Genomic DNA, 26006 nt, shown 5'->3' with positions numbered 1-26006 from the left:
TTAACATGACTGTCTCTTTTGATTTAAGTTTTCTTTCAGTTCTCCTCGTCTGTGGTTTTTTTAAACATACTATACTTGGTTTTCTCTTGTTTTCACTCCTGTTTCTTTATGATTCCTGCAGATTCAATCTTTGAGACATTTAAATGAGCGACTGCTGGCTGAGAATAGGGCCTTGACCAGAGTGGTTACAAAGCTCTCAGGGTCCTGTAGGCAACTACGTTCTGTGGACTTGTAATTTCTTCTTTCTTCATTTTTTCTCCTTTGAGTAGCTTGGCAGGTGTTGAATTTTAGCTAGTGCTTTGGCAGCACTTGACTATTAATGCTTGTGTGTCCGAAGATTTACTTATTGCTTGATTACAGAAGTTTGGCTTATGCATGATGTCCAGTGTCCCAGCTACTGTTCCTTATTACAGACACATTGGTAGGATTTGATATTATCCTTACTAGCATCATATCTTCTCATTTTGCATTCAAAGACTAATCAGAGGACAGTTCAAGAAATAGGTCTGTCTTGGCTTGTACAAGATTTTTGATTGTAGTTTATAGGTTATGTAAAGTTGTGGTGCCCCAAAAGGCATGGCTATTCACACAGGACTTGAACTAGCATTAGGTTTCCTTTGTTTTGACTTTTGTACAAGATGCAGAGTTTGAAAATTGACTGATCTCAAGATTTCCAATATATTTCCAAGATTTCCTCTCTCCACTATAGTTAACTTTTATAAGACTGACCCAAATCAAAATTGTACTAGTGAATATCTGAATAATGATTTCAGGATTATGGACTTGATTGTTTGCATCAGCTATTCTAGTTTTTACATTCCAGTATGTAGAGTTTTGGTATGCAAAAAAGTCCTCTTTTCTTCAAGAATATATTTTAATTTCAAGCCTTATTATGTATTTGTTCAAATACTTTGTTTAGTTCAGGTCTGGCTCAGTTGTGCTAATATTCTTTTTATCAAACCAGATTTAGAATAGGCTTGAAAATCTGTAACTGTAAACCAAAGGAAATCTGAGTGTTGATTTGAAGATTACACATGTTATACCTGTGTGAAATCCAATTACAGGGGACATCTGTGAAAAATCCATTTGGTGGCTACCTTTGAGAAAACAAAATTTGACCCATTCCCCTGCCCCTTCTCCACATGCCAAATCTTTCAGCCCACTAGCCCTTTGTCCTTGATAGAAAAATTGTGCACGGCTGAAGCTCTGAGCCCTGTGGATCTGGGCCAGATGAAAATATCTTTAAAAATAGAATTTTTTTTATGGATAATGGCTCTCACACCATCATCATTTTTACACACACACACACACACACACACTCACTCACTCACTCTCTCTCTCTCTCTCTCTCTCTCTCTCTCTCTCTGTCCCAGGAGAGAAGAGGGACGTATGCGTTGTTTTTTTTATTCTGCCTACATGCCTCAGGCCTCAGAATTTTCCATTGGGAGGTTGGGGTAGGAGGCCACACATGCTCATGAGCACGGTCTGTTGAAACCTTTGTTTATGCAAAACTGTTAATCATTTGTGGGTTTGGTTTTGTAAAAATCTGGGTTTGGCTACTAAAAGACGTGCTTCTTGACTATTGAATGACATTTTGCATCAACTAGACCTATGCAAAATTACCCACAATAATATAACAAGACATAAATAGTGCATATTATGGTCTTGCTTATTTAAGAGACCACAGAAAGATGCTCTTGTTTTTCAGGGAGAAGTAAACTGGAATTGAAGCTTTACATATATAGTTAAGGGTTAACTAAAGGCTCGGCTACACTAGAGAATTTTGGCACTTACACCACCTATTCAAGCACCTGAAATGCTAGTGAACAGTTTGGGGGCAGATCCTCACCTGGTGTAACTTGTCAGAGCTTCATTACTTATACCAGCTGAGGATCTGCCCCTTTGTATTGGGTACGTGGACACGCCGCCAGAACTTCTAAATCCAGTAAGATTGCACTAGCTGCAAGCAAATGTTGGTCGGTTGTTCTGCTTCTGCTGGTTCACGTTGAACCATTTCAGCATACATAAGGAGCACAGAGTTGCAGCTAATCTATTTCAGTTTGTCCTCCCAGATCAATCCCATAATACCCATATCTACTACTGCAGTAATCGAGAATACTGGTGCTGTCAACTCCCCCGTTCAGTATTTGGCTGATATATTCTCTACCCATTACTCCTTCCTCCCTTGAGTAGTAATGCACAAATAGCTTCATCAGAATAAAAACTACTAAGGACAGTTTTTGGCAACTATGTAACTGCATACCAAATAGACTGTATTTAGATAAAGCCCTATGTTTGAACAGTGTTTTTTTCATCTGGATGGAAATTCACTAGGGGGGGGAAAAGCTAAAGCTCGTGTGTGCTCACATACATAACTGTAGCTCCCTCATTAAGGAGTGAGTTGGCACAGGACTGTGGAGCTGGAGGCACATCTCCCACACACCAAAGATTTATACAGAAAATAAAAAAATAACCATTTGTGAAAACAGACCAAGCTCCCCCCACCCCATACACACACCAGTAACACTCAGCTCTCTAGGGTACTTATCTCCTTCAGGTGCACTAGTGCCTTCTGGTCAGCCTGCCATACCACACTCCCCTGAATTTGCCTTGAGGACTGACTAGTACATTTGGGAACATGGCGGAATTGACTAAGCCTCATGGATAGGTCAGAGAGACGTTCTCACTCCACACCTGAGCTTGCATTTTTCTGCTCTCTAGATCCTAAAGAGAAAACTGTTTAGCTTCAAAACAAGAATCCAGCAAAAACAATACTATGTTAAACAAAATAATTTTATTTTTACAAATATACGAAGAATAAAACCAAGTCTCTTACCTCCGCAAGCACAGACACTGAGGGCACTGAGGTTCCATAGGATTCTGGGTCTAGAAGCCCAGAGCAAACTGAGCAGCAGAAAAGGTAGGAGTATGGTAGTCTTTGGCCATTTCATGTATATTTCACTGTACACTAGTCCCCAGATAGGACAAACACCAGCACAAACCATATTACATGGTGCAGAGATATGTCCATACACGTAATACATACACCACAGTAAACTAGAGATAATATTGCATTAAAAAAAGAGACATTAAGAGTTAACGTTGCAAAGTCAAGTGCTCAAAAGCCCCTGCCTCATTCCATGAAGTTTTATCTTCTCCTTTGTTCAGTGGTCAGCCCCATGCCTGATTTAACGCATACCATTCAAACCCTGATCTGAAGATAGAATTATTAATATCCTCGTGGGTGTTTCTATGGTTCTCTGACCATAGCATGAGAGTGCTTCACAAACATTAATCACACCCCTGAGATGAGGGGTATTCTCCCCATTTTACAGCTGGGGAACTGAAGCTCAGAGAGATTAAGGTCAGAATAGTAAAGTGCCTGCTAATTTTGGGTGCCCAAGTGGAGAGAGACAGGGCTTGATTTTTCAAAGTCCATAGCATTTTTTAGCTGTTTATATGATCGAAGCTCAGCTCCCATTGACTTCAGTTGCAGCTGTGAGTGCTGAGCGCTTCTGACATCAGACCCCACGGTCAAAAATTTGGACCCCCAGAAAATGAGGCACACACAATTAGTGGGCATCTGTGAAAAGTCTGGTTTTAAGTGTGCTTAGCTTCAGACAGGAACGCTGTGGCAGAGGCAAGGATAGATTCTAGTTCTCCAGGTGGCATTCAAGTTCCTTAATCATGATGAGACCATCTTTCCTCTTCCTGCAATGTCCTGCTACACTCACCACGCACCTTCACTTTTCTGCAAATGAGACACCGTAACTCACTACACAGCCGTGATTCATTCCCTGGGCAGGTCTGTCCTGTGCACTGAAGAGACGGGTATTATGGGGGCGGGGAATGTGATCATGTAGTCAGTCTGTATCATAATACGTATACACTGGGGGAGAGGGGAGAATTACATTGTGTGGGCAGCCTAACTTTTGAATGCTTGATTTTGCGGCCTTAATGTTCTTCTAACATATGGAGTTGTTGTGTGTGCACTTTGCTAACTTTTTTTAAACAAAAAAAATCATGTTGGAATTGTGTTGAATGGGTCATCAGCAGGGTTTGGACATTTAGATCCAAAGCACAGAGCTCTGATGCTTGAGGTAACTGTTTGCAGAAATAGGCTGTTATCTTTCGTGTCGGGTGAGGACACACAGTTTGCCAAGTGTTTTCACAGAGATTTTCTGACAGCAGGTGAATGTGGAGAGTAATTTCTGTAGGGGAGTGTTCTCTGTAATGGTTATAGATCCTTGTGATCCTAGCCCATCCTCCCTCTCTGATCCTGTCCAACTATCATCCCAGCTCCTGCCCCCCTCCCTCTCTCTGCCTGTCCACCCTCCCTCCCCCGTCCATTGGTTCCTAACTCTCTGTGCCTATGCATTTCCCAGCCTTCTAGGTAACCTTAATTCTGGCATTTTCTAACTTTTGAATGTTTGACTTTGCAACCTTAATGTTCTTTTAATGTAGTTTTCTTGGGTGTATGTACACTCTGCTACTTGGGATGGGTGCTCCAAAGCATAGGTTGAAGGTAGTGCTATAGGTAGACATGCTGAAGCATTTTATGTTGAACAGGCTGGGTATTACGGAAAGCTGGAACCAATGCAGGAACAAACAGAACTAGAAATGCTTAGCTTTAATATTAAATCTTGATGAAATAATGCAGCCTGCTAGTGTAGATGGGCCTCTTGAATAGTAAGAATCAATTGATCACAAACATCGGTTGTGCACTTGTAAGGAATTAAAACCTTTAAAACAATTTAATCAACATTTACTTTGCACAAAAGCACCTAGAGCAGGATGAGGCCATTTTTTCCAGCTACTGAGTTTTACTGCATCCAGTGCTAGCAAAGGAGAACTTATATTCCATAGCCTAATTGTTTCATGCCAGAAGGCCAAGTGCTCTAAACCAGTAGGGTTACCAGACGTCCGTTTTTCCCAGACATGTCCGGCTTTTTGGTAATCAAATCCCCAACCAGGGGGAATTGCCAAAAAGCCGAACATGTCCAGGAAAATACCGGCCGGGCACTTCCCTCCCGCGGCTGCTGTGCTCCTCCCCTGACTCTTCGGCTCTGTTTAAAGCCGAGCTGCCCAAGCCCTACTGGCTTCGGGCAGCCCCCTTGCCTCCTGACTCTGAGCCGCCGGCCAGGCACTTCCCCTCCCAGGCTCCGGGGGCTACCCAAAGCCGGTAGCGCTCGGGCAGCTCGGCACTTACAGAGCCCAGGAGTTCAGGGAGCACAGCAGCCGCCGGAGCCCGGGAGGGGAAGTGCCCGGCCGGGGGCGCAGGGTCCGGAGGCATGGGGACTGCCCGAAGCCCGAGTGCTACGGCTTCACGGTTTGCCGGGCAGCCTCCAGACCCTGCACCCACGGCTGGGCGCTTCCCCTCCCGGGCTCCAGCTGTGCTGGGGAAGTGCCGGCCGGGGGCGCAGGGTCTGGGGGCTGCCCAGCAAACCGTGAAGCCGGTAGCACTCGGGCAGCCCTTTTCGCGTGGCTGGGAGGGAGGAGGGGGAGTTAGGGCGGGGACTTTGGGGAAGGGGCGGAGTTGGGGTGGGGAAGGGGCGGGGCCAGGGCCTGTGGAGTGTCCTCGTTTTTTATTTTTTAAATAAAACCAGTTTATTACTGAAAGAACTAAAACAACTTCTATGAATAAGGGTTCTATTTCTGATGACTGCCTTGTCTAGTTTTTTGCCTTTGTTTTAGGTTATACCAGCAAAATAACCATTGTGCTTCCATTTTTTGATAGATGCTACCAGACTTGAAGGCAGACAACCAGAGGCTAAAAGATGAAAATGGGGCCTTGATCAGAGTTATAAGCAAACTTTCCAAATAAAAAGGTTTACTACAGCAGCAAAATGGTATTGCACATATCTAGTAACTCCAGTGGACCATGATGTGGCAGTCACTGGAAGCTTGGGAAGATTCCTTGGAGACTGTCATTTTCAGATATCCTGCCAAATGCCCTCTTACCTGTGTTCTTTTTATCAGGATCATTGTTTCATGTTAAAGTGCAGCTGCTGAGAAGATAAAATGACTGAGAAATCTTGTTTACAGCTACAGCAAATAAGGAAAGTGTTCAAGGCCAGATATGCCTCAGATATTTAACCAGTAAAGCCTTAGTTGTACATAAACACTTTTTGCATCAACAAAAGCTTTCAGCTCTCACAGAAGACAGTTACTCATGTTGTGCCACAGTTCATAGTTTTTCTATACTCAGTTTTTTCTTTACATCTACGTTTGGATTTGTGTTTTCCCTTTTAATTATTCATGTACCAGTTTTTTTTCTTGTACAGTGTTTTCACGGCTTTATCATTTGCAAAGACCACACAACCCTTTAAAATACATCTTTGTGTTGCTAACTAGAATTGTATTGTCCAACCACCTGGAACAGAAATGTTTGGTGGAACATTTGCTTTCACTGTTTGTGCAATATGCATTTATTTCCTATACACGATGCTTTAAAGTCAGTTGAAACTAGAATTATTTTACAAGTCCTGTTTTCTGCCTTTATTGGTCACTTTAAAAAAAAAAAAAAGTTTGTAGTGAAACGTGTTAGATCCTGTAATCTTCACATTCATTTTAGCAGGTACTGAGTGATGCTGTATATATAAATGTGTACTGTTTTGATTTTCAGACCACCACGTGGCATGCTTGAATATCTTCCCTATTGCAAATGTCTGTTAATGCAAATTAGGCTACTCCAGAATAGTGTGTTTAACAAAGTTCATTGATTTTTATGGTATAATGAATTTACACATTGTACATTGTACGGAGCCCTATCTTGACAAAAGGTTTGAACTATAAAATACTTTTATTACCTTCTTCCTCCCATTTTTTCATTTGATAGTGTTCACCATAATAAAAGTTACATAAATATAACTGCTTCACTACATTTCACATACCTGTATTTATCTGAGTGCTGTCCAAAACTGTTGTGCTAGCCAAAGTAAAGTTACTAAATCATTTGAAAAACCTAACCCATTACACTCACAATGTTTATATGCACTGTTATTGCCATGTGAAAAGGCATCTGAGTTGATACCACCATCATGTTCAGACCATTTTATACATTTCAGAGGCCTTTTTTTAAAAAAGTACTTAAGTGAAGATTGCTTTTGTTAGAAACAAACAGCTTTTATATTTTCACTAAACTATACAAGATGACATCTTATTGGCACATAGACTATTGCCTAATACCACTGAACAGTTCAGCCATTAAAATAAATTGTACATTGTAAAGCTTGTAGTAGCTATTGTATTCTTGGTTATTGTATACTATATTAAATGTGAATTTGTACCCCTTCATTTAAAAAGGTCATTGTGTTCTACTGCCTACTTCTTGGGGAGGGGTTTTGTTTAATTGGGGTGGGGAGGGTTTTTTTGTGTGTGTGTTTTGTTTTTTTGTTTTATTTTTGTTTTGTTTTGGTTTTTTGGTAAGGGGAACATGTTCTTTCTGTTTGGTTTTTTGAAGATGTAAGGTTATGCTCTTACTACCAAGCTCAGGATTCTTGATTTTAAAGGTACAAGGATAGTTTTTGAGATATCTTGTTATAATTGATCTGTATGAGAGATGGGTCTGAATATAGGGAACCACCATTGTCTTACGCTAACGTAAAAGGCAGAGAATTGATCAGTTTGAATGGATGCAACATGTTCAGTTCTCTTATGAGACACTTAGGCATATTCTGGATTATATTTGGTAAAGTTTGGGTGCCTGTGAATGAGTAAATACGTGTTTCTAATATTTTAGTGTTTTATATTTAGGTTATTTATTCTTTATCTAAAAACCGAACGGCTACTGTGCTATATTGATTTTATTGGTAGTACTGAGCAGACCTTGTATCTGCATGAAACTAGTTGCAAAACCCACTCTTTTGGAAAAAATGTATTTTGACATATACAAATAAAATGAATAAAAACTATTTTAAATGTGTGAAAGTTTTACTGAGGATATTTTAAACCATGTTATGAGTTTGGTATTTAAATTATTCAGTGGGCATTTTTTCATTCATTGCTTTACTTGGATGCAAAGTTCAAGTGCTTTTCAAAGATTGTAATCAAATTGTGATTATTTGCACATCCTTGTACATGCACATATGTAAATGCACCAGTAAAAATGCCATATTTATGCAATCTGTAACAACTTGGACAAATGTTTATATATTTTACATAAACCTGTCTGTATGCAGAACTTAATTGAGAACCAGTTTTTTGTGCTATTACCACAGTAAAATACAACCCTGAATCTATTAGAGCAGCTGATGAATTGAATTGATTATTCTGTAGCACCAATTCATTTCCCCATAAATGTTTTGCTAACTAAACTTTACTGGAGATAGACAAACCCCCAAAGCTGAACTTGAACCAGAACACCACATCCCAGCCTGCAAATGACAGAACTTAGAACAGAATTCTGCTTTGGAGGTCTGCTTGCTCATTTGGCTCAAAACAGTAACTTGTATTTTCAATGGACGTGTTCCAGGGTGGGGAGAGAGCTGTGCCAGAGTTAATAGTGAACATGCATGGAAACAGCTGGTGCTTGAGATTTAAAGCAGCGCAGGAGTAGGGCAGCACATACAATCCACGGCACCAATTCATGTGGCCATAACACCCGGCAAGGACGGAACCAAAGTCTTAGAAGGAGTGACCATGTATGAGGATACAGACTAGATAAATAACACACAATTGGAGGGAATTGAGGGGCCAGGAGGGAGGTCTGGGCTTGTAAGAGACTGGGTGTCAGTTTCTTGATTCAATCCCTGACTCTGGCGTTTGGCTGGAGGACTGCAAGTTGGAACTCTTGGATTCTAGTTCCCTTCCCCAAACAACCCTTTGTGCTTTTCCCCAATCCCCACCGTGCACACACCATGCAGCGTTCTGCCACTTCCTCCCCGTACCCAAAAAAGACTGAGGTAAGTTTTCAGCTAACCACCATTCGTTTTCCCTTCTGTCTTTGCGCACCCTTCTCTTCTGTTTCCATTTCTTTCACCTACATCAAATCAAAAAATCATCCATTCCTATCTCACTGAGGGCTTCTCTCCATTGACATTGTCTGAGCTGCATACTTCCCTGCAAAACTCCGCTTTGTGCTCTAGAGTGTAAAGCCCGATCCGTTCTATCCACATTGCAGACCTAGCTGGGTCGTCTTATTCCCTATTCCACCTCATTGTGCAGCAGCTGCTTTTTAAAGAAAAGGGACACGAACATGTTTGGATCAAAGCAAAGCAAATGTACTCGTATTTGGAGACAAGGGGTAAGCATTTATTTGTTTTCAGTTTATAAATTGGAGAAGTATTTGGGTCAAATCACCACTTTAAACATGGGGAGGGGGATCAATTGACTCCTGCATTCATATGTCTGTGAACAGAGGATACCGAGCTTCGGGTATGTCTACCTTTCAAGCTGGAGATGTAAATTCTAGCTTGAGACATACTGTGCTGTGCTCCCTCTGGTTGAGATAGTGTGCTAAAAAGTGTAGCTGCAGGAGGAGCTAGTTGCCCTGCATATGATCCTGCCTGAGACCCACAGGTATGTACTTGGTGGGAAGGCCTTGCTCTGCCCCAGCTACTCTGCTTTTAGCACACTAGCTCACTCAGGGCTAGCAAGGGTGTCTCCCCTCAAGCAGGAATTCCAAATGTAAATCCACTCATCCCAGTCTCTCTTTGGGTGTAAGGAAGGAGAGTGCCAACTGCGTGGGATCTTCCTTTTTACTTTGTTCCTACAGAAGTCTTCTGCATGTCTACTACAGGAATCTGGCTCCACCAAATGGGAGAGCTGCTGTCTCTATCATAGCCTTGATCAGGAGGCTTTCATTCAATAGAGAGGACACTACTTAATTTCCAACAGGGTCAGCATAATCATACATAGGAAATCTCCACAGTGTTGTGAGAGGAATGAAATGGCAGGGAGCAGCTGTCACACCATCTTAGAAGTTGAGAATCTTGATAGAGAGGCTTCTGGCAGTGTTCTCAGATCTGCTAGGCCAGTATGCTAAACCCCTATGCCTGTTCTGTATAGGGAGAGGCAGCAAACCCATCTATGAGAACTAGAAGCAGTTCAAATGTGGAGTTCCCTGCCCCGTATTGTGTGTCCTTGGCCTAAGGTTAGTAATGGCATACATTTTATCTTGTTGATTTTGTCATACTTAGCTGACACTTTGGTCTGATGAAGGATGAGGTTATTCACTTCTGAATGAAAAGGGGAGAGCCACTTTAAAAGGTACCTACATTTTTACTGGATTGAATAATTTCCCTCTCTTTCAGTTGGGGCTTCTACATACATGACTTCATGATGCAGCATGAAGATAGTAAACTTGGTTCTTTTATTACCTGTTTATCCACTTGCAAAACCAGAAGTTATGCAACAATTTTAATTTCAAATTATCTCTCTTTGAAGTTAAGTAGGAAAGGCTGCTTTTCTGTTGCACCAAACTAAAGATGCGATTCACTGTTGGACCAGATGTAAGTACCCAGCCACTACAAAACTGAATGTGTTGTTATGGAATGTTGTATAAGGCTGGGACTCCACTAAATAGGGTGGGACCAATACTCTAAGAACATAAGGTCTGCAACTGCCTTTTTGGGGTTTCTTCTCATCAGTACATAATACTACTTGAGAGACATGAATGTTACTTCCAGAACATCTAGCAATACTTCCTTTGTGTGTGCCTTAAGAAAAAGACATTCTTCAGTTCTAAGTTAAATTATACTGAAAAATTCTATAAAACTTTTCTATAATTTTTATAACTCAGTAGAATACTCCTGCTATTTTTTAAAAAATCCTGTAAGAATTACCTTGTTTTTTAAAAAAACTAAAAGTGAAATTCTGTAGAACTCTTAGTTACATCTGACATTTATCAGACATTTTCATATGAGAATACCTAGACTACTTTTGGGGGGACAGGGATGACATTCACCTATTTTAAGTATCAGAGGGGTAGCTGTGTTAGTCTGGATCTGTAAAAGCAGCAAAGAGTCCTGTGGCACCTTATAGACTAACAGACGTATTGGAGCATGAGCTTTCGTGGGTGAATACCCACTTCTTTGGATGCATGCACTATCTTAAGTAGTTTGGGGTTTTTTTTTTAAGAAGGGGGGATGCTCACATATACTGAGTTTTAACACCTAGTTTGAGAGAGATTCTGTTCACCTTAAGTCAAAAACCACAGATAGCAGGGGAAAGTATTATTGTTAAGCACTAGAATTGGCCAGGAAACAGATTTTTTTTGTTCCATAATAGAGTTTTTGGAAGAAAAACTTTTTCCATATCTGAACAAGGCCAAAAACTCAGTTTTTCATGGAACTTAAATCCTGTAATATTTCATTTTAAAACACCAAAACTAGCTCCTGTGGTTCTTTTGTCTTTGCTAACTGGCCAGTTTGATCAGTTTCATAGCTGTAGTTCAGTAGTGGGCAGTCATGAAACTGATCAGCATTGTGTCAATTTCAGTCAGCAGCTTCTTGGCCTTTCAGTGTTGTTGGTTTCTGGGCAGCCCCACCATGCTGCCTGCTTTAGAGTCAGGAACCTTAGGGCTACCTGACCCCAGCAACTGCCAAACTCTCAGGGGAGCTAGCTCCCAGGCTGTGGAAGTCAGGCAGTCCATGGAGCCAACTGGCATAAGAGTCTGGAAGGCCTGGGGTCCCCACTCCAAGGCAGTCCTTCAGCTGGGCAGTCAAATTGATAGGAAACCAGGCGGGTTTCAAAATCTTCTAATGTTCTGTTGGAAGATTCGTCAAAATCTACCCGTTTCCACAAAACATCTTGGTTTTGATGAATGGGCACTTTCTAATGCAAAAATGTTTTGCTGGAAAATTTCCAGTCAGCTTTATTAAGCAGATGTCTTTCGCATTTGTCTTGCTTGCTTGAGCAGTAGCTGGTATTTGGTAGCAAATAGCTGCAGCTGTATCCTGCTCAAAATTAGACTGATTTCTGTTTTAGTTTAGAGTATCATGTACAGCAGCCCCAAAGGTGCATACATGATAGGATTTAAAAACATTCCTAATGAATCACTTACACACACAAACAAAACTGCTGCCATGCTGATTAAATCCTGTGCTATTCTTGCTTATGTCAGCGCCTCCCCTTTTTGCTGCTATTACTGATTACGTACTTTCCGTATCTAATCTTCGGAACAAAAGAGAAAACTATAATTTGAGGGTTTTTTAAGTGCGGTCACCTGTTGGATGTCTAAAGTTTCTATCTATGGATAATTATAGCAGGGACCAGAGCCTCACATTCCAACTTTGTAATTATTTCAATCCTCCTTACTTAGCTGGCCCTTACACTTTTGTCTTGCTAGCTTAGTGAAGCTTATCAAGAAGAGTTAGGCAAGGCAGCACAATCCATCTCCCAAAGCATTGCGTCCCTGTGTTAAATGCCAGCGAGCTAGGCAAACACAAACTTGCACTGTTTGTTTTTGCTAAAAAATAATTAATTTGAAAAAACACCCTGGAAACACAGTGAGAAAGGGGTGAGGAGGCAGAAGAGAAGCAGTTTCTTTCCTGGGAAGCCAAGTGTCAAACTATTTCTCACTTAGTCTTAAATACGCTTTATTCTCCACTTAAAATATACTGCAGCCATAACATTAGACAATAGCTGTGCCTGTTTATTCCTTCAAATATTAAATAACTCTGCAAAATAAGTGTTTAATAGAAAAAAGCATCTTCCCCTTCATAATATTTAGTAAACAGAAACTTTAGACATCTAACAGGTGACAGCACTTCAAACAAACTCTAAACCAAGGGTTCTCAAACTGAAGGTTGTGACCCCTGAGGAGGTTGTGAGGTTATTAGAGGGGGGTCACCAGCGGTCAGCCTCCACCCCTAAATACTGCTTCTCCTCCAGCATTTACAATAGTGTTAAATATAAAAAAAAAAGTATTTTTAATTTATGGGGGAGGGGGTGTCGCACTCAAACTTGCTGTGAGAAGGAGTCAGCAATGCAGAAGTTTGAGAACTACTGCCCTAAACCAACTGTTCTTTCCTCATCTAACGGATACATACTTTCCATATCTAATCAGTAATAGGAGAAAAATGGAGAGCTCTAGGTCCCCTGAAAATTAAAAGATCTGTCACCTATATTTTATTAAATTAGAAATCGGAAAAGCCAATCCAGTCAGTTCAACTCCATAACACCAATAACCTTTATAATTAGAGCAACAACATCCAAGTTCTCTCATCCTGCCTCGAAGACCTGTTCTCTCCTTACCTCACTCTCCCCATAAAGCTGGGACTTTGCTCACCACCCTGAAGGCCAGTAAATTTGGTCTATTCTGAATTGAGGAAGGGAATGTATCTGAGTGTCAGGCATCCTACACACCGAATACCTCTCCTAAACCAAGCTTAAAGTGCCTTGCTGATTCCAACTGCAACAGCATAGCATAGGTTGGAGAAGCAGACTTTTGGACCAACAGGTTCCAGATCATTAAAGTTTGAACAAAACCCCATTGTTTCTACCAGGAAACCAAGAGGCAGTCACTGTGAATTATGGAGCCCTGGTGATGTGATTTCAGTAAGATATCTTGGTGGCCTGCTGCATTCTGTACCAGCTTCAGTGTCTTAATGGATTTTAATTATAGAACCATATCGAGTGCATTACAGTAGCCTCATCTTAGAGTGAAAAAGGGCATGGATGATGTCTGTGGAAATGGACTGAGAAGGCTGTAGTTTTCTGGCCACAATTGGATTGGAGAAGGATTTTTATAATTGAAATCAACATTACTATGTATCATATGGAGCTTCAGCTAGTCAAAAATGGTAACTTACCCTACAACATAGGAGTATTTTCTAACTTTCTTTGAAAATTTGATCTTTAATAGCCTCTGAACATCTGTTTTCAAGAGCTGTGACTCCATAACTGGGCTCCTTGGTAAGATTAAAGTCTCTCTACTTTTCTAATATCAGAGATGATTAATTTCTGATTGTCAACATATCATGCACTTGAGACAGAATTTGAAATAGACAAAGCAGTGAAATTCATTGTTTGGTTCCTTCTTGGCTGACAAGTCCATTCATTAATTCAAGCAAGGAGCTTTTTTCTGACAGCTATTTGACTTTACCTTTCCATTTCTTGGAAGAATGAGTGGATGGTATAAATTTCTTATCTCAGGAATGGACCTGTCAAAAGTAAGAAAGGGACCGACCCTCAACTCTGTTAATCAAAATAACCCCCCTCTCCCCCGCCGCCTCCTACAACTTGGACCCCACACTTTAAAAATGCTGATGGGATGACTTTTGCATCTCTGTATTAAGTTTACCCAATTGTAGACCTTTCCTCTAAGCCAGTCATTCCTCTCTCCATCATCATTAGTAATCAGACAGACATATTTTAGTCTAGGGCTAGTAAAAATGGGCCAGCAGCTGCGTGCTGGTGGTGATTAGCCCACAGTACAGCAGTAGAACTATTATGAGGGTTATCCTAACTATTTGGATGTTTACTTTTTGTCATGGGAGTTGAAGAGTCTTTTTGATGCTCCCACCAGTGATACAAGAGTGTGAGTACCAATCTCAGGGCAGACTGGCAAAACACTGACAGCACAAACCCCAAACTGGTCATGAGTTTTAAACCTAGATTTCACCAACCAACTCCTCAGGCCCATTAACAGCCTTAAATAGAGTCAAAGACATTCCCCTTGGATACACTCACCTGGTGACAACACAAACCAGGCTATCTCTGTGATAAATGTCCCTTAACACCAAGAATCACAGCAATATTCAGATTACTCCTAGTCCCAAAGGACCAGTTACTTACCCCAGGTCAATTGCACTTTAGAGCTCACACCAAGGACAATGCTTGCTGACAATTCTGTAATAAACTATATGAAGATTTAGTAATTAGGAAATGGAAACTAGAGAATTATTTACAATGTTAAAGCAAGCGAATATGGACACATGAATGAATTACAGCCCTAAATTTTAAAAGGTAATAGTGGTTTTGATAATCAGCAAGTTCTATTTGTCCTTTAGGTTTACCCCAAGCTAAGCAGCTTGGGATCTCTTTCTTATGTTTAGGAAACTCCTTGCCCACAGCCCCCTGCAAGCAACAGAGAAGATCCTTCGTTCCTTTTGTGTGAGGTTTTTATCCCCCTCCTGGTATATGCTCTCAGCGGCAAACTCAGTTGACGGGAAGAGTCCACTCGCATGATTCATCTTCATATGTAGGAGAGCAGAACAACAATAAAAGTCTTTAAACCTTTTGTTAACAATTTCTCAATCCACAGGTGGGGAGTTTCCAGTTGTAAGAGCCAATGGTAGCCTGACTGGTATCCAGGAGTTTCTTCTTTTGGGAGGGGCATAACCATTTCCATAAAAGAGCAACTCTTCCCACTAATTAATGCCCCTCTCCTGTATGGTGATTCATACGGTCATGAGGCTCACATTATATTCACTCAAATATTACAGTACATTATGTAATACAGATATTACAAGTAAGATTAATGCATGCAGCAACTCACGAGCATCTAATAGTCTAAACACTTCCTTATAACTCTAATACCTATCCTATCACTATTAACCCACAAATGAGCCAGGCAAATTTCAGCTATACATATAAAATGACGGGTTTAAATTAGCTGTTACCACTCAAGAAAGAGGTCTTGGAGTCCTTGTGGATAGTTCTCTGAAAACATCCACTCAATGTGTAGCAGCAGTCAAAATAGCTAACAGAATGTTGGGAATCATTAGGAAAGGGATAGATAAGACATAAAATATCCTATTGCCTCTATACAAATCCATGGTATGCCCACATCTGTGCAGATCTAGTCACCTCATCTCAAAAAAGATATATTGGAATTGGAAAAGGTACAGAAAATGGCAACAAAAATTATTAGGGATATGGAACAGCTTCTATAGGAGGAGAGATTAATATAACTGGGACTTTTCAGCTTAGAAAAGAGATGACTAAGGGGGGATATGATAGAGGTCTATAAAATCATGGCTGGTGTGGAGAAAGTAAATAAGGAAGTGTTATTTACTCCTTCTCATAATACAAGAACTAGGGGTCACCAAATGAAATTAATAGGCAGCAGGTTTAAAACAAACAAAAGGAAGTATTTCTTCACACAACGCACAGTCAACCTGTGGAACTCCATGAGCTTTATCATCTGTTCCTGCCCTTTTATTATCCCCCGTCTCCTTTCCTAGATATCCATTTCTAGTTTTTCATTTACTGTCACTCTCCATGCTCTGTGCTCGCTACAAGCCTGCTCAGACGATTGCAGCACGTCTTGAAATATGTCCTCCACCAGTGTGTAGGAGCTGGCCCTCAAGGGCACATCTGAAGAAGCAAAAGAAACAATACACAGAATCAGTATTGTGTGTGCACTCAGTCTTGAATCATAAAAGTTGCATACACCGCTTTCTCACTTTTCCTTGGCAAGCACGCAGCGTGGCCAGAGCACTGAACATGGTGAGTTTGGCTGGGGGTGGGGTGGGGGGAAGAAGGTGCAAGATGGGACAAAGGGTCTGGGTGGTTTCAGAAGGGGATTGGTACAAGCGCCTACAGACACTATTCTGAATACTGGCACTGTTTTCCACAGGTGAGGGGTGATTGAAGCTGAAATCACACTACTGAGGATAACCAAAGAGGCAAGGATGCATCTCCTGCATGTGGGCGGCTTCAGACAGGGTCCATATGCTGCTCACCTGTGTGCTGCTTTGGTTCCTGCAGAAGTAGTTGCCGATTGGCCCAGCAAAGTTTCCTACCACAGGAGAAAAGACAAAGCAGCTCTGCCAAGGAACCTTTGGCAGAGTATTGCAGAAAAGTTTCTTAGAGGTTTTTATGGAGAATTCCCAGGAGATCTTGATGTGCATTAACAAATTTTTCTGCAAGGCCCCCACTGCATAGCTGCACAGGGGAATGTGAAGCAGTTGCAAACAGTACCTAGTGTTGCTAATTTCAATCCCTTCTCCCAAGTGCACCATGTAACAAAATAAAGGACACGTCTACCTCATAGAACCATGCAGTATAAAAGCAAAATGAATACTTACCGGAGCTTCCCTCTTCTGCTTCAGGTGCACCAGAGCCAGATTGGCTAGACCCCTCCAGAATCAAAAAGAGGTTCTGGCTCGCCACACCACTGGACGAGCCTGTCCCAAACCCTCCTCCTCCTTCGTCCTCAGGGTTAACTCCAGTGGCCGCTGCCTCCAGTCCCCCAGAAGTATCCAAGGGGCTCTGGATGGTGGCGGTGGGGTCACCAGTGAGCATGGCATGCAACTCCTTGTAAAAGTGGCATGTTTTCAGTGCCACACCAGAGTGACAGTTGGCCTCTTTTGATTTCTGGTACACCTGCCTCAGCAACTTTATCTTAGCATGGCACTGCTGCGTGTCCCTTTCGTGCCCCTTCTCATCCATGACATAAGCAATCTGCTCTTGGTGTCAAAGTTCCTATGGCTGGATCAGAGCTGCAACTGCACAGCCTCCTCTCCCAACAAATCCAGCAACTCCGGTGTACTCCAGGCAGGAGCACATAAAGGACACCTCTACCTCATGTATGGCTGACTCGTGAATACCCAAAGGCTGAGTTTTACGGTCAGCTAAATCAAGGTACCCATTCTCATAGTGGCCAGTGCAAACAGTATAGAGAGACTGAAATCATAATTGAAAGCATGTCTGGTTGACCCTCGCAATTGGGAAGCAACACTCCATGACAGAGAAAGATGGTGGCAGATTTGCCATGTTGCTGTTAACAGCTTTGAAGCAAGGGGCATTAACATTTTATGTGAAAAACATGAACAGTGCAAAGCAAGGGTACAACAGCCTGCAATGGTCATGGACAATCTTGTCTGTCCCACATGTAACTGTGCCTGCAGTTCTCCCATTGGTCTGACATCACAGATATGTGTTCACCTATAGCATTCACAGGCGCCAACTATTTTTTTCTCCGGTGGGTGCTCCATCCCTGCCCCAAAGTCCCCACCCTAACTCCGCCCCTCCCTGCCCTTATTGGACCCCTCCCCAAATCTCCACCCCAGACCCACCTCCTCCCCCAAGCGAGCCACATTCCCCCTCCTCCCCCCTCACCGCACGAAACAGCAGTTTCGTGGCACAAGCGCTGGGAGAGAGGGGGGAGAAGCCGGACGCAGTGGTGCGCTCAGGGGAGGAGGCAGAGGTGAGCTGGAGCCGGGGGGGGGTGCGGGGGGGGTGAGCTGCCGGTGGGTGCAGAGCACCCATCAATTTTTCCCCGTGGGTTCTCCAGCCCCGGAGCACCCACAGAGTTGGTGCCTATGACAATATTTGCTGAATCCTTGTACGTCCACACCAATGTGAGACTCCATCATCATTCTATGTAAGCAAATGTTTTAGTTGACACATGTAGTTGACTCCAAATAGGAGAGGAACATGTGCACAAGACAGCTTCTGTTAAGATGTGATCTGCATACTGAAGAAGTTTGAGAGAACCCTGGTGCAAACTTTTAATATGTTTTCTGTTCCCATATGTAAATGCATTTTAAAACAAAACTTGGATATTGATTAGATTTACTGCTTTGTTGCCAAAGATGATTACAAGAGGGAAAAAATAAAGTTGCTCATGTGGATTCAGTTATAGCATGAATGTTTAATGCTATAATATTACTTTACTCATACTAACAGACAATCACATTGGGAGCAGTTTTGTGAACCTTCCAGATTAAGCATCAACATGGTTGAAGGGATTTCTTACATATTATAATGTGAGCCAGTAGGTGGCACGAGAAAGCTGTTTCAGTCCTGCCCACAGTTTATCCCAGTGCATGACAGGATGAACCACCACCCTTCTAAACAAAATCTGATCTAGAAATTTATGCACAAAGTCTATGAGCAGGGCCGGCTCTGGCTTTTTGGCTGCCCCAAGCGGCCAGAACAGCAAAGCAAAAAAAAAAAAACAAAAAAAAACCCTGCAGCACGGCCGGAGCGCAGGTGCAGGGGGACCGGCTGGGGGAGGGGGGGTGAGGGGGAGGGAGCGGGAGGGAGAGAGAGAGAAGGGGGCGGCCAGGGCTACAGCAGGGGCGCTGCCACACGGCGCCTCCTGCCACCTGCCGCGAGAGCTCCGCTCCGGTCGGCGGGGAGGGAAGGAAGAGGACTGCCCTGCAGGGTGCTCTGGTTCTCCGCGCTGCCGCCCCCTACAGGGCAGCCGGAGCGGAACAACAACAACAAAAAAAAGCAGCCGTGCCGCCCTAGGATTGGGCAGAATGCCGCCTCGAACAATCTGCTGCCCCAAGCACCAGCTTGCTCAGCTGGTGCCTGGAGCCGGCCCTGTCTATGAGTTCCATGTAGTATTTGCCTGGAAGGATGGTGTGGTTCCTACAGCGTTTTTTTACATGAGTATGTAGTATTTGCTCAAGAAAAATCTGCCTCGATGAATGTTAAACAAATTCTGAAATGAGAGATGAAGTGTTTTGATCTGAATAGAAATCTAAAGTTAATTCACTCACAAAAACATGCAGAACCAGAGACAATTTTATCAGGAGCCCATTAAAAGGGCCTGCAGACTCAGAAGATTGGAAATGGGACACCAAGTTTTTCACATCTGGGTTGCTAATTGAAATCCAGCAAAGGTCATTACTGGCAGAAAGTTGTTACCCAAGGATGGCTACTTATCAGTCTGTGGGAAAGGAGATTGTGGGCTCAATTTGGTTCCTACTGGACAAGTTGCAACTTCATAATCAGCACTGAAGTGTCAGGCTATGCATAGAGTGGACCTAGATCAGGGTGGGCAAACTATGGCCAGCGGGCCGTATTCGGCCTGCCTGCCATTTTAATCTGGTCCCTCGAGCTCACACTGGGGAGCGGGTTCTGGGGCTTGCCCTGCGCCAGTGCTCCAGCCGGGGAGCAGGGTTGAGGGTTGCTTCACCTGGCTCCCGGAAGCAGTGGCATGTCCCCCCTCCAGCTCCTTCGCATAGGGGCAGCCAGGGGGCTCCGCTGCACATGCTGCCCCTGCCCCAAATGCCACCAGCATAGCTTCAATTGGCCAGGAACCAATGCACAGCAGAGCTGCCTGGCCACGCCTCCACATAGGAGCTGGAGTGGGGACATGCCACTGCTTCCGGGAGTTGCTTGAGGTAAGGGCCGCCTGGAGCCTGTGCCCCTGAGCCACCCCAAACCCTTCATCCCCAGCTCCACCCCAGAGCCTGCACCCCCAGCTGGAGCCCTCACCTCCCCCCACCCCAGCCCGGAGCCCCCTCTCACACCATGAAGTCCTCATTTCTGGAGCCCGCACCCCCAGCCAGAGCCTGCACCCCCTCCTGCAACTCAACCCCAATTTCCTGAGCATTCATGGCCTGCAATACAATTTCTATACCCAGATGTGGCCCTCGGGCCAAAAAGTGTGCCCACCCCGACCTAGATCCTAAACTATTCTCACTCCCCTAGAGGCTCCCAGATCAGGGACGGTGTGGGAATCCAGAAAGAACTTCAGTCTCTAAGGCTGACCAGCCAGCTCTTTACTTCAGCACTGAATCTGGCTGAAATATATAAAAAAAAACATTATTAATCCCATCACCCCAACACCTCACTTTAACAGCACAGCATGTCAGGGTCACTGTGTAAACTAGAGGGCTGTACTCTGTTGCTTTTGTAGGCCAAGCACATTTCTTCTTCGAGTGATTGCTCATGTGTATTCCACAGTAGGTGTGCATGCTCGCCACATGCACTGGTGCCAGAAGTTTTCCCCCAGCAGTACCCGTAGGGGAACACCAATCATCCCCTACCCTGAAAAATAAAGCTTCAAGGAGGTTGGACTCATTTGGAAGGAAAATTTATTCATCCTCGAGCTTCTAGTTATGGGTGGCGAACCACCAGGCTCTCCTGGGCCGGTATGAGTTCAATCTGAGGGGCTCTCTGCCCAAGTTCAAGGACTTCCTCCAGGAGCGCGATAGGAAGGAGTTCAAAGTGCTGGTGGAGGAGGGCACAGCGGCTGCCAGGGCAACTCTGCAGGCAGTTTCGGATGCAGCGGACACGGCCACGCGGTCCTTGGCCTCCGCGGTGTCCATGTGTCATGGCTCCTGCAATCTGGGCTGTCCAGCAAGGCGCAGACCTCCCTGCAGGAACTCCCATTTGACGGCAAAGCTCTGTTTGCGGAACAAATGGATACAAAGCTGCATGGCCTGAAAGACTCCTGCACAACTCTCCAGACTCTGGGCCTCTATGTTCCGGCTCCGGCTAAACCTAAGTTCAAGCCGCAGCAGACTCCTGCTCAGGCTACCCAGTCAAAATACGAGACCGCTTATAAGAAGTCGCTGTATGTGTCTATGGGTGCCACTATAAGAGGCACCCATAGAGGCAGTCTTGGCCTACCCCCCAGCCTGGGTCCTCCAAGGGCAAGCAAGCGGGGAAAAGGCAGTTTTGATGGGACGCCCGGAGGCACCCTGCCAGTTCTCATCAGGGATCCACCCTCAATAAAGCTTCCCTTCTCCAATCGGTTGTGTGGTTTCCTCCCGGAGTGGTCGCGGCTGACCTCGGACCGATGGATCCTCAACACCATCTCCCGGGGCTACACCCTCCAGTTTACTTCCTCCCAGCCTAATCACCCCCAGGCCCCGTCCCTCCTGGGGGACCCCTTGCACGAGGCTCTGCTTGACCAGGGGATGGGGCGGCTCCTGGGCCTAGGAGCGGTGGAAGCAGAACCGGGGGAGTTCAACGGCAAGAGGTACTCCTCACGCTATTTCCTTATCCCAAAGGCCAAAGGGGGGCTTAGTCCCATCTTGGACCTGCGAGGCCTGAAACAGTACATGGTGAAGCTCAAGTTCCTCATGGTCTCCCTGGCCTCCATCATCTCCTCCCTGGATCCCGGGGACTGGTATGCCACCCTCGATCTGCAGGACAAGTACTTCCACATTAATATATTCGAGGGGCACAGACACTTCCTCCATTTCACGGTGGGGCAGGAACTCTGCCAATTTATGGTCCTCCCATTTGGCCTGTCCACTACCCCCAGGATATTCACGAAATGTATGTTGGTGGTGGAGGCCTACCTCAGGTGCCGGGGGGTCCAGATCTTCCCCTATCTGGAGACTGGTTGGTCAAGGGCAGCTCCCGGTCGCAGGTGCAGGATCACGTGGCACTCCTTCTGTCCACGTGCACCACTTTGGGCCTGTTGGTAAACAACATCAAGTCCATGTTAGTCCCGGTACAATGCATAGAATTTATCGGGGTGGTCCTGGACACCTCATCAGCCAAAGCCCCCCTCCCACCAGACAGGTTCGAGACCCTGAAGGGGCTCATCGACACGGTCACAAGGTTTCCGGTGACAACAGCCAGAGCGTGTCTCCAGCTCTTGGGTCACATGTCGGCGTGCATGTATGTGGTCCATCACGCCAGACTCAGGATGAGGCCCCTTCAGCTCTGGTTGGCCTCGGAGTTCTCCCAGGCAAGGGACAGGATGGACAAAGTCCTCACGGTGCCCGAGCCAGTGATCACCTCCCTACGGTGATGGTCCTCCCTGAGAAATGTGCTCTAAGGGGTCCCGTTCAGGGGCAGATCCCCATCCTGGAACTGGTGTCCGATGCATCTGACCTGGGATGGGGGGCCCATGTGGGGAACGTTCAGACCCAAGGTCTGTGGTTGGCTCAGGATCTGACCCTCCACATAAACGTCAAGGGCGGTATGGCTGGTATGCATGGCCTTCCACTCGCACCTGGAGGGCCGGGTAGTCAGGGTTTTCACAGACAACACGGCCTCGATGTTCTATATCAACTGGCAAGGTGGGGCCCGATTCTCTGTTGTGAAGCCCTCAGGCTGTGGGACTTTTGTATAGCCCACGACATCTGCCTCCAGGCCTTCCATCTGCCGGGTGCCCGGAACACGCGGGCAGATCGCTTGAACAGGGACTTCTCTCAGCACGAGTGGTCTCTTCACCCAGAGGTGGTGCACAGACTTTTCCAAGTGTGGGGAACTCCCCAGGTGGACCTGTTCGCGACTCAGCAGAACCATCGTTGTCCCTGGTTCTGCCCGGGGCAGGCTGGGACGGGGCGCTATCTCCAATGCCTTCCTCCTATCCTGGTCAAGCCAGTTTCTCTATGCCTTTACCCCGTTCTTGCTGATCGGCAAGGTCCTGGAAAAGATAAAGTCGGACAAGGCTCGGGTCCTTCTGATGGCCCGGTGTGGCCCAGGCAGCACTGGTATGGAACCCTCACTGGCCTGGCGGTCACCCCGCCATGGCCGTTGCCATCCCGCACGGACCTGCTCTCCCAGGACCAGGGCCGCCTCCTCCACCCCAACTTAGCGGCACTCCACCTCATGGCATGGCTGCTCAATGGTGAGGTAGGGAGGAAAGGAAGGGGTTCAGCATGTCCTTCTAGAAAGTAGGTGCCCTTCACGCGCTGAGCCTACTTGGCAAAGTGGTCTCAGTTTTCCAGATGGGTGGATGAGCGGGGCGTTTCCCCGGCGGCCGCTCCAATCCAGCTTATTCTGGGCTACCTCCTTCACCTTAGAGCCCAGGGCCTGGCGCCCTCGTCAGTCAAGGTGCACCTGGCGGCCATATCGGCCTTCCATCCGCCAGTGCAGGGCCACACAATATTCTCCCATGCTATGACTGGCTGATTCCTTAAGGGATTGGTTCATCTCTTCCCGTATATTAGGCCCTCTGTCCTGCAGTGGGATCTAAACCTGGTGTTGGCCCGTCTCACGGGGCCCCCGTTTAAGCCGCTAGCCACGTGCTCCTGGTCACACCTCTTGTGGAAGGTGGCCTTCCTGGTTGCTAGGCAGGTCTCGGAACTCAGGGCCCTGACCTCCAAGCCCCCGTACATGGTGTTTCATAAAGATAAGGTCCAGCTCCACCCACACCCTTTGATCCTCCCGAAGGTGGTCTCCGCCTATCACATGGGTCAGGACATTTTTCTGCTGGTCCTCTGCCCCAAGCCCCATGCGTCCAGTGAAGAGCGCCGCCTCCTCATGCTGGAAGTGAGATGGGCTCTGGCTTTCTACCTAGAGCGGACTAAGCTGTTCAGAAAGTCCTCGCAACTGTTCATTGCCTCAGCCGAGGGCATGAAAGGTCAGCCAATCTCCACTCAGCGGCTCTCCAACTGGATCATCTCGTGCATCCGTACCTGTTATGGCCTGGTGGGAATCCCTGCACCACCAATTGTGAGAGCACACTCGACTTGAGCGCAGGCCTTTCGGCTGCCTTTTTGGCCCATGTCCCCATCCAGGACATTTGTAGGGCTGCTACGTGGTCTTCAGTTCACACTTTCACCTCGCATTATGCAATCGTCTTCCAAACCAGGGAGGACGCCGGGTTCGGCAGGGTTATGCTCCATCCCAAGAACATATGAACTCCTACCCACCTCCAACAGATATAGCTTGGAATCACCTACTGTGGAATACATACAAGCAATCACTCAAAGAAGAAAAGACAGTTACCTGTTCTGTAACTGGTGTTCTTTGAGATGTTTTGCTCATGTCTATTCCACATCCCACCCTCCTTCCCCGCTGCCGGAGTTGTCTGGCAAGAAGGAACTGAGGGTGGGGGGAGCGCGCAGCGCCCCTTATACCACGCCGTGGAGGTGCCACTCCAAGGGTCGCGGGGCGCTCCCCTACGGGTCCTGCTAGGGGAAAAACTTCTGGCACCAGTGCACGTGGTGAGCACACAAACCTACTGTGGAATAGACATGAGCAATGCATCTCGAAGAACACCAGTAACAGAAAAGGTAACTGTCTTTTCACGCCTCAGGGGCACCTTCCTCTTCTAGTCTCCCCTCAAACTCCCTACGTGCCACCCTTCCATCCCCTCTATTTCAGGGACCCCCAGCAACCCATCCCTTATGCCAGGGATTCTCCCCCTATGCCAGGGGCACTGTGTGACCCATTCTACCCTCTGCCATGTGGCAGGGGCTCTGTGTGTCCCCCAAGCTATTGTCCTTCATTGTCCCCCTCATTCTCTGTCCTTTCTCCCATGTTGCATTCTTGCTCATACCAAGGTCTCCTATTTCCCCCCATATCCCACCAGAAATTCCCATGTGCTCCCTCTACCAGGGGCTCTGTGCACCACCCCACTTCCCCCCATATCAGGGGCTCCGTGTTCCCCATTCCACTCCACCATTCTTATTGCTCTTCTTTCTGATAAGTCATTCAGGGTGTCAAAATCAAAAAGGTTTTGGCCACTGAAGCCTAGAACATTCCCTGAAATTTTGCACTTGATCAGATGCAGCATTCAAAAGTTATCATGTTACAGACAAACAGGCAAAAAGAGAAATGCCATCGAGCTGAGTGTAAGATCTCACTTTGCTCAGCCAACAAACTGCTGCAGCTCTCCTGTCGTGACACAACTTTTCAATCACACAAACATGCCCACCCATCAGCTTCTCCCTGGCTGCCAGTCTCCCCAGCAACTCCTCTCTGCCCCTCCTATTGCTCTACAGTTCCTCCTTCACCATTTGTTTTCCAGCTCTTCTTCCCAAGCTGCCTCCCTGGCTTCTGCTGCCCCTTCCTTTCCACTATAATGTTCCTCTCACCCCACCCCATTTGCTTTCTTCTTTCTAGCTACAGCTTCTCTCTGCCTTCCTCCTCTTAGCTGGTCTTTCCATCTCTCCCCTGCTTCAGTGGCTCCAGCCAAGCACTGCTTCCCTGATGCAATTGCTCTTCAGCTGCCTCTTTCCCACTGGCCTTTCTAGTCCCACACCCAGCCTCACCCTTTTTAAATACCTCCTTGCCCACCTCTCCATTACTAATCCTGCTGCTTCCCGCCTACTTCTTCCCTACTCACTCCTCCAACTCTCCCTCATTGCAAAAGTTCCCCAGCCACCACAGCTTCTTTCCTCAGCTTGTCTTGTCTTTCTAGCACTTCAGTGGCTTCCACACACACACACCTCCTGCTCCACTTGTCTCTTCCTCCTCCTGACCCTCTCCCACTACTTTTTTCCACCTACTTATCCCCCACTGCTCAGAAACACACATCCCTGATGAACTCAAAGGTTCCAATCCAATCATAAGAAATTTCTCTATTTTCCCAGCCTTTTCCTTACCCCCATTTGACTCCCCACATGACATCCCAGTTATCCTCCTTGCTTACTTCATTTCCCCTCCATCACCACTGTCAAGGCTCC

At 45.6% G+C, this 26006-nt stretch overlaps 1 protein-coding gene across 5 annotated transcripts in view; it reads left to right on the top strand.

Moving 5' to 3' along the window:
* The window catches only part of PPP1R12A (protein phosphatase 1 regulatory subunit 12A), a 218721-nt gene extending 210534 nt beyond the window's left edge, over positions 1 to 8187 (top strand). For 2 of the 5 annotated variants that reach the window (XM_054027218.1, XM_054027181.1), the window contains 2 exons: positions 122 to 231; positions 5738 to 8187. In XM_054027218.1, the coding sequence (XP_053883193.1) occupies positions 122 to 231; positions 5738 to 5753 (126 nt within the window). In that variant the 3' untranslated portion in view covers positions 5754 to 8187. Of the gene's footprint in view, positions 1 to 121; positions 232 to 5737 lie in introns of those variants that run through there. The other 3 variants (XM_054027189.1, XM_054027197.1, XM_054027208.1) reach the window with 3 other exon arrangements.
* Positions 8188 to 26006: the final 17819 nt, after the last annotated feature.

The sequence above is a fragment of the Malaclemys terrapin genome, chromosome 1 (assembly GCF_027887155.1).
Source record: "Malaclemys terrapin pileata isolate rMalTer1 chromosome 1, rMalTer1.hap1, whole genome shotgun sequence".
NCBI classification, from domain to species: Eukaryota; Metazoa; Chordata; order Testudines; family Emydidae; genus Malaclemys; species Malaclemys terrapin.
The sequence above is the reverse complement of the archived record's forward strand: the minus strand, read 5'-3'. Positions and strand labels throughout refer to the sequence as shown.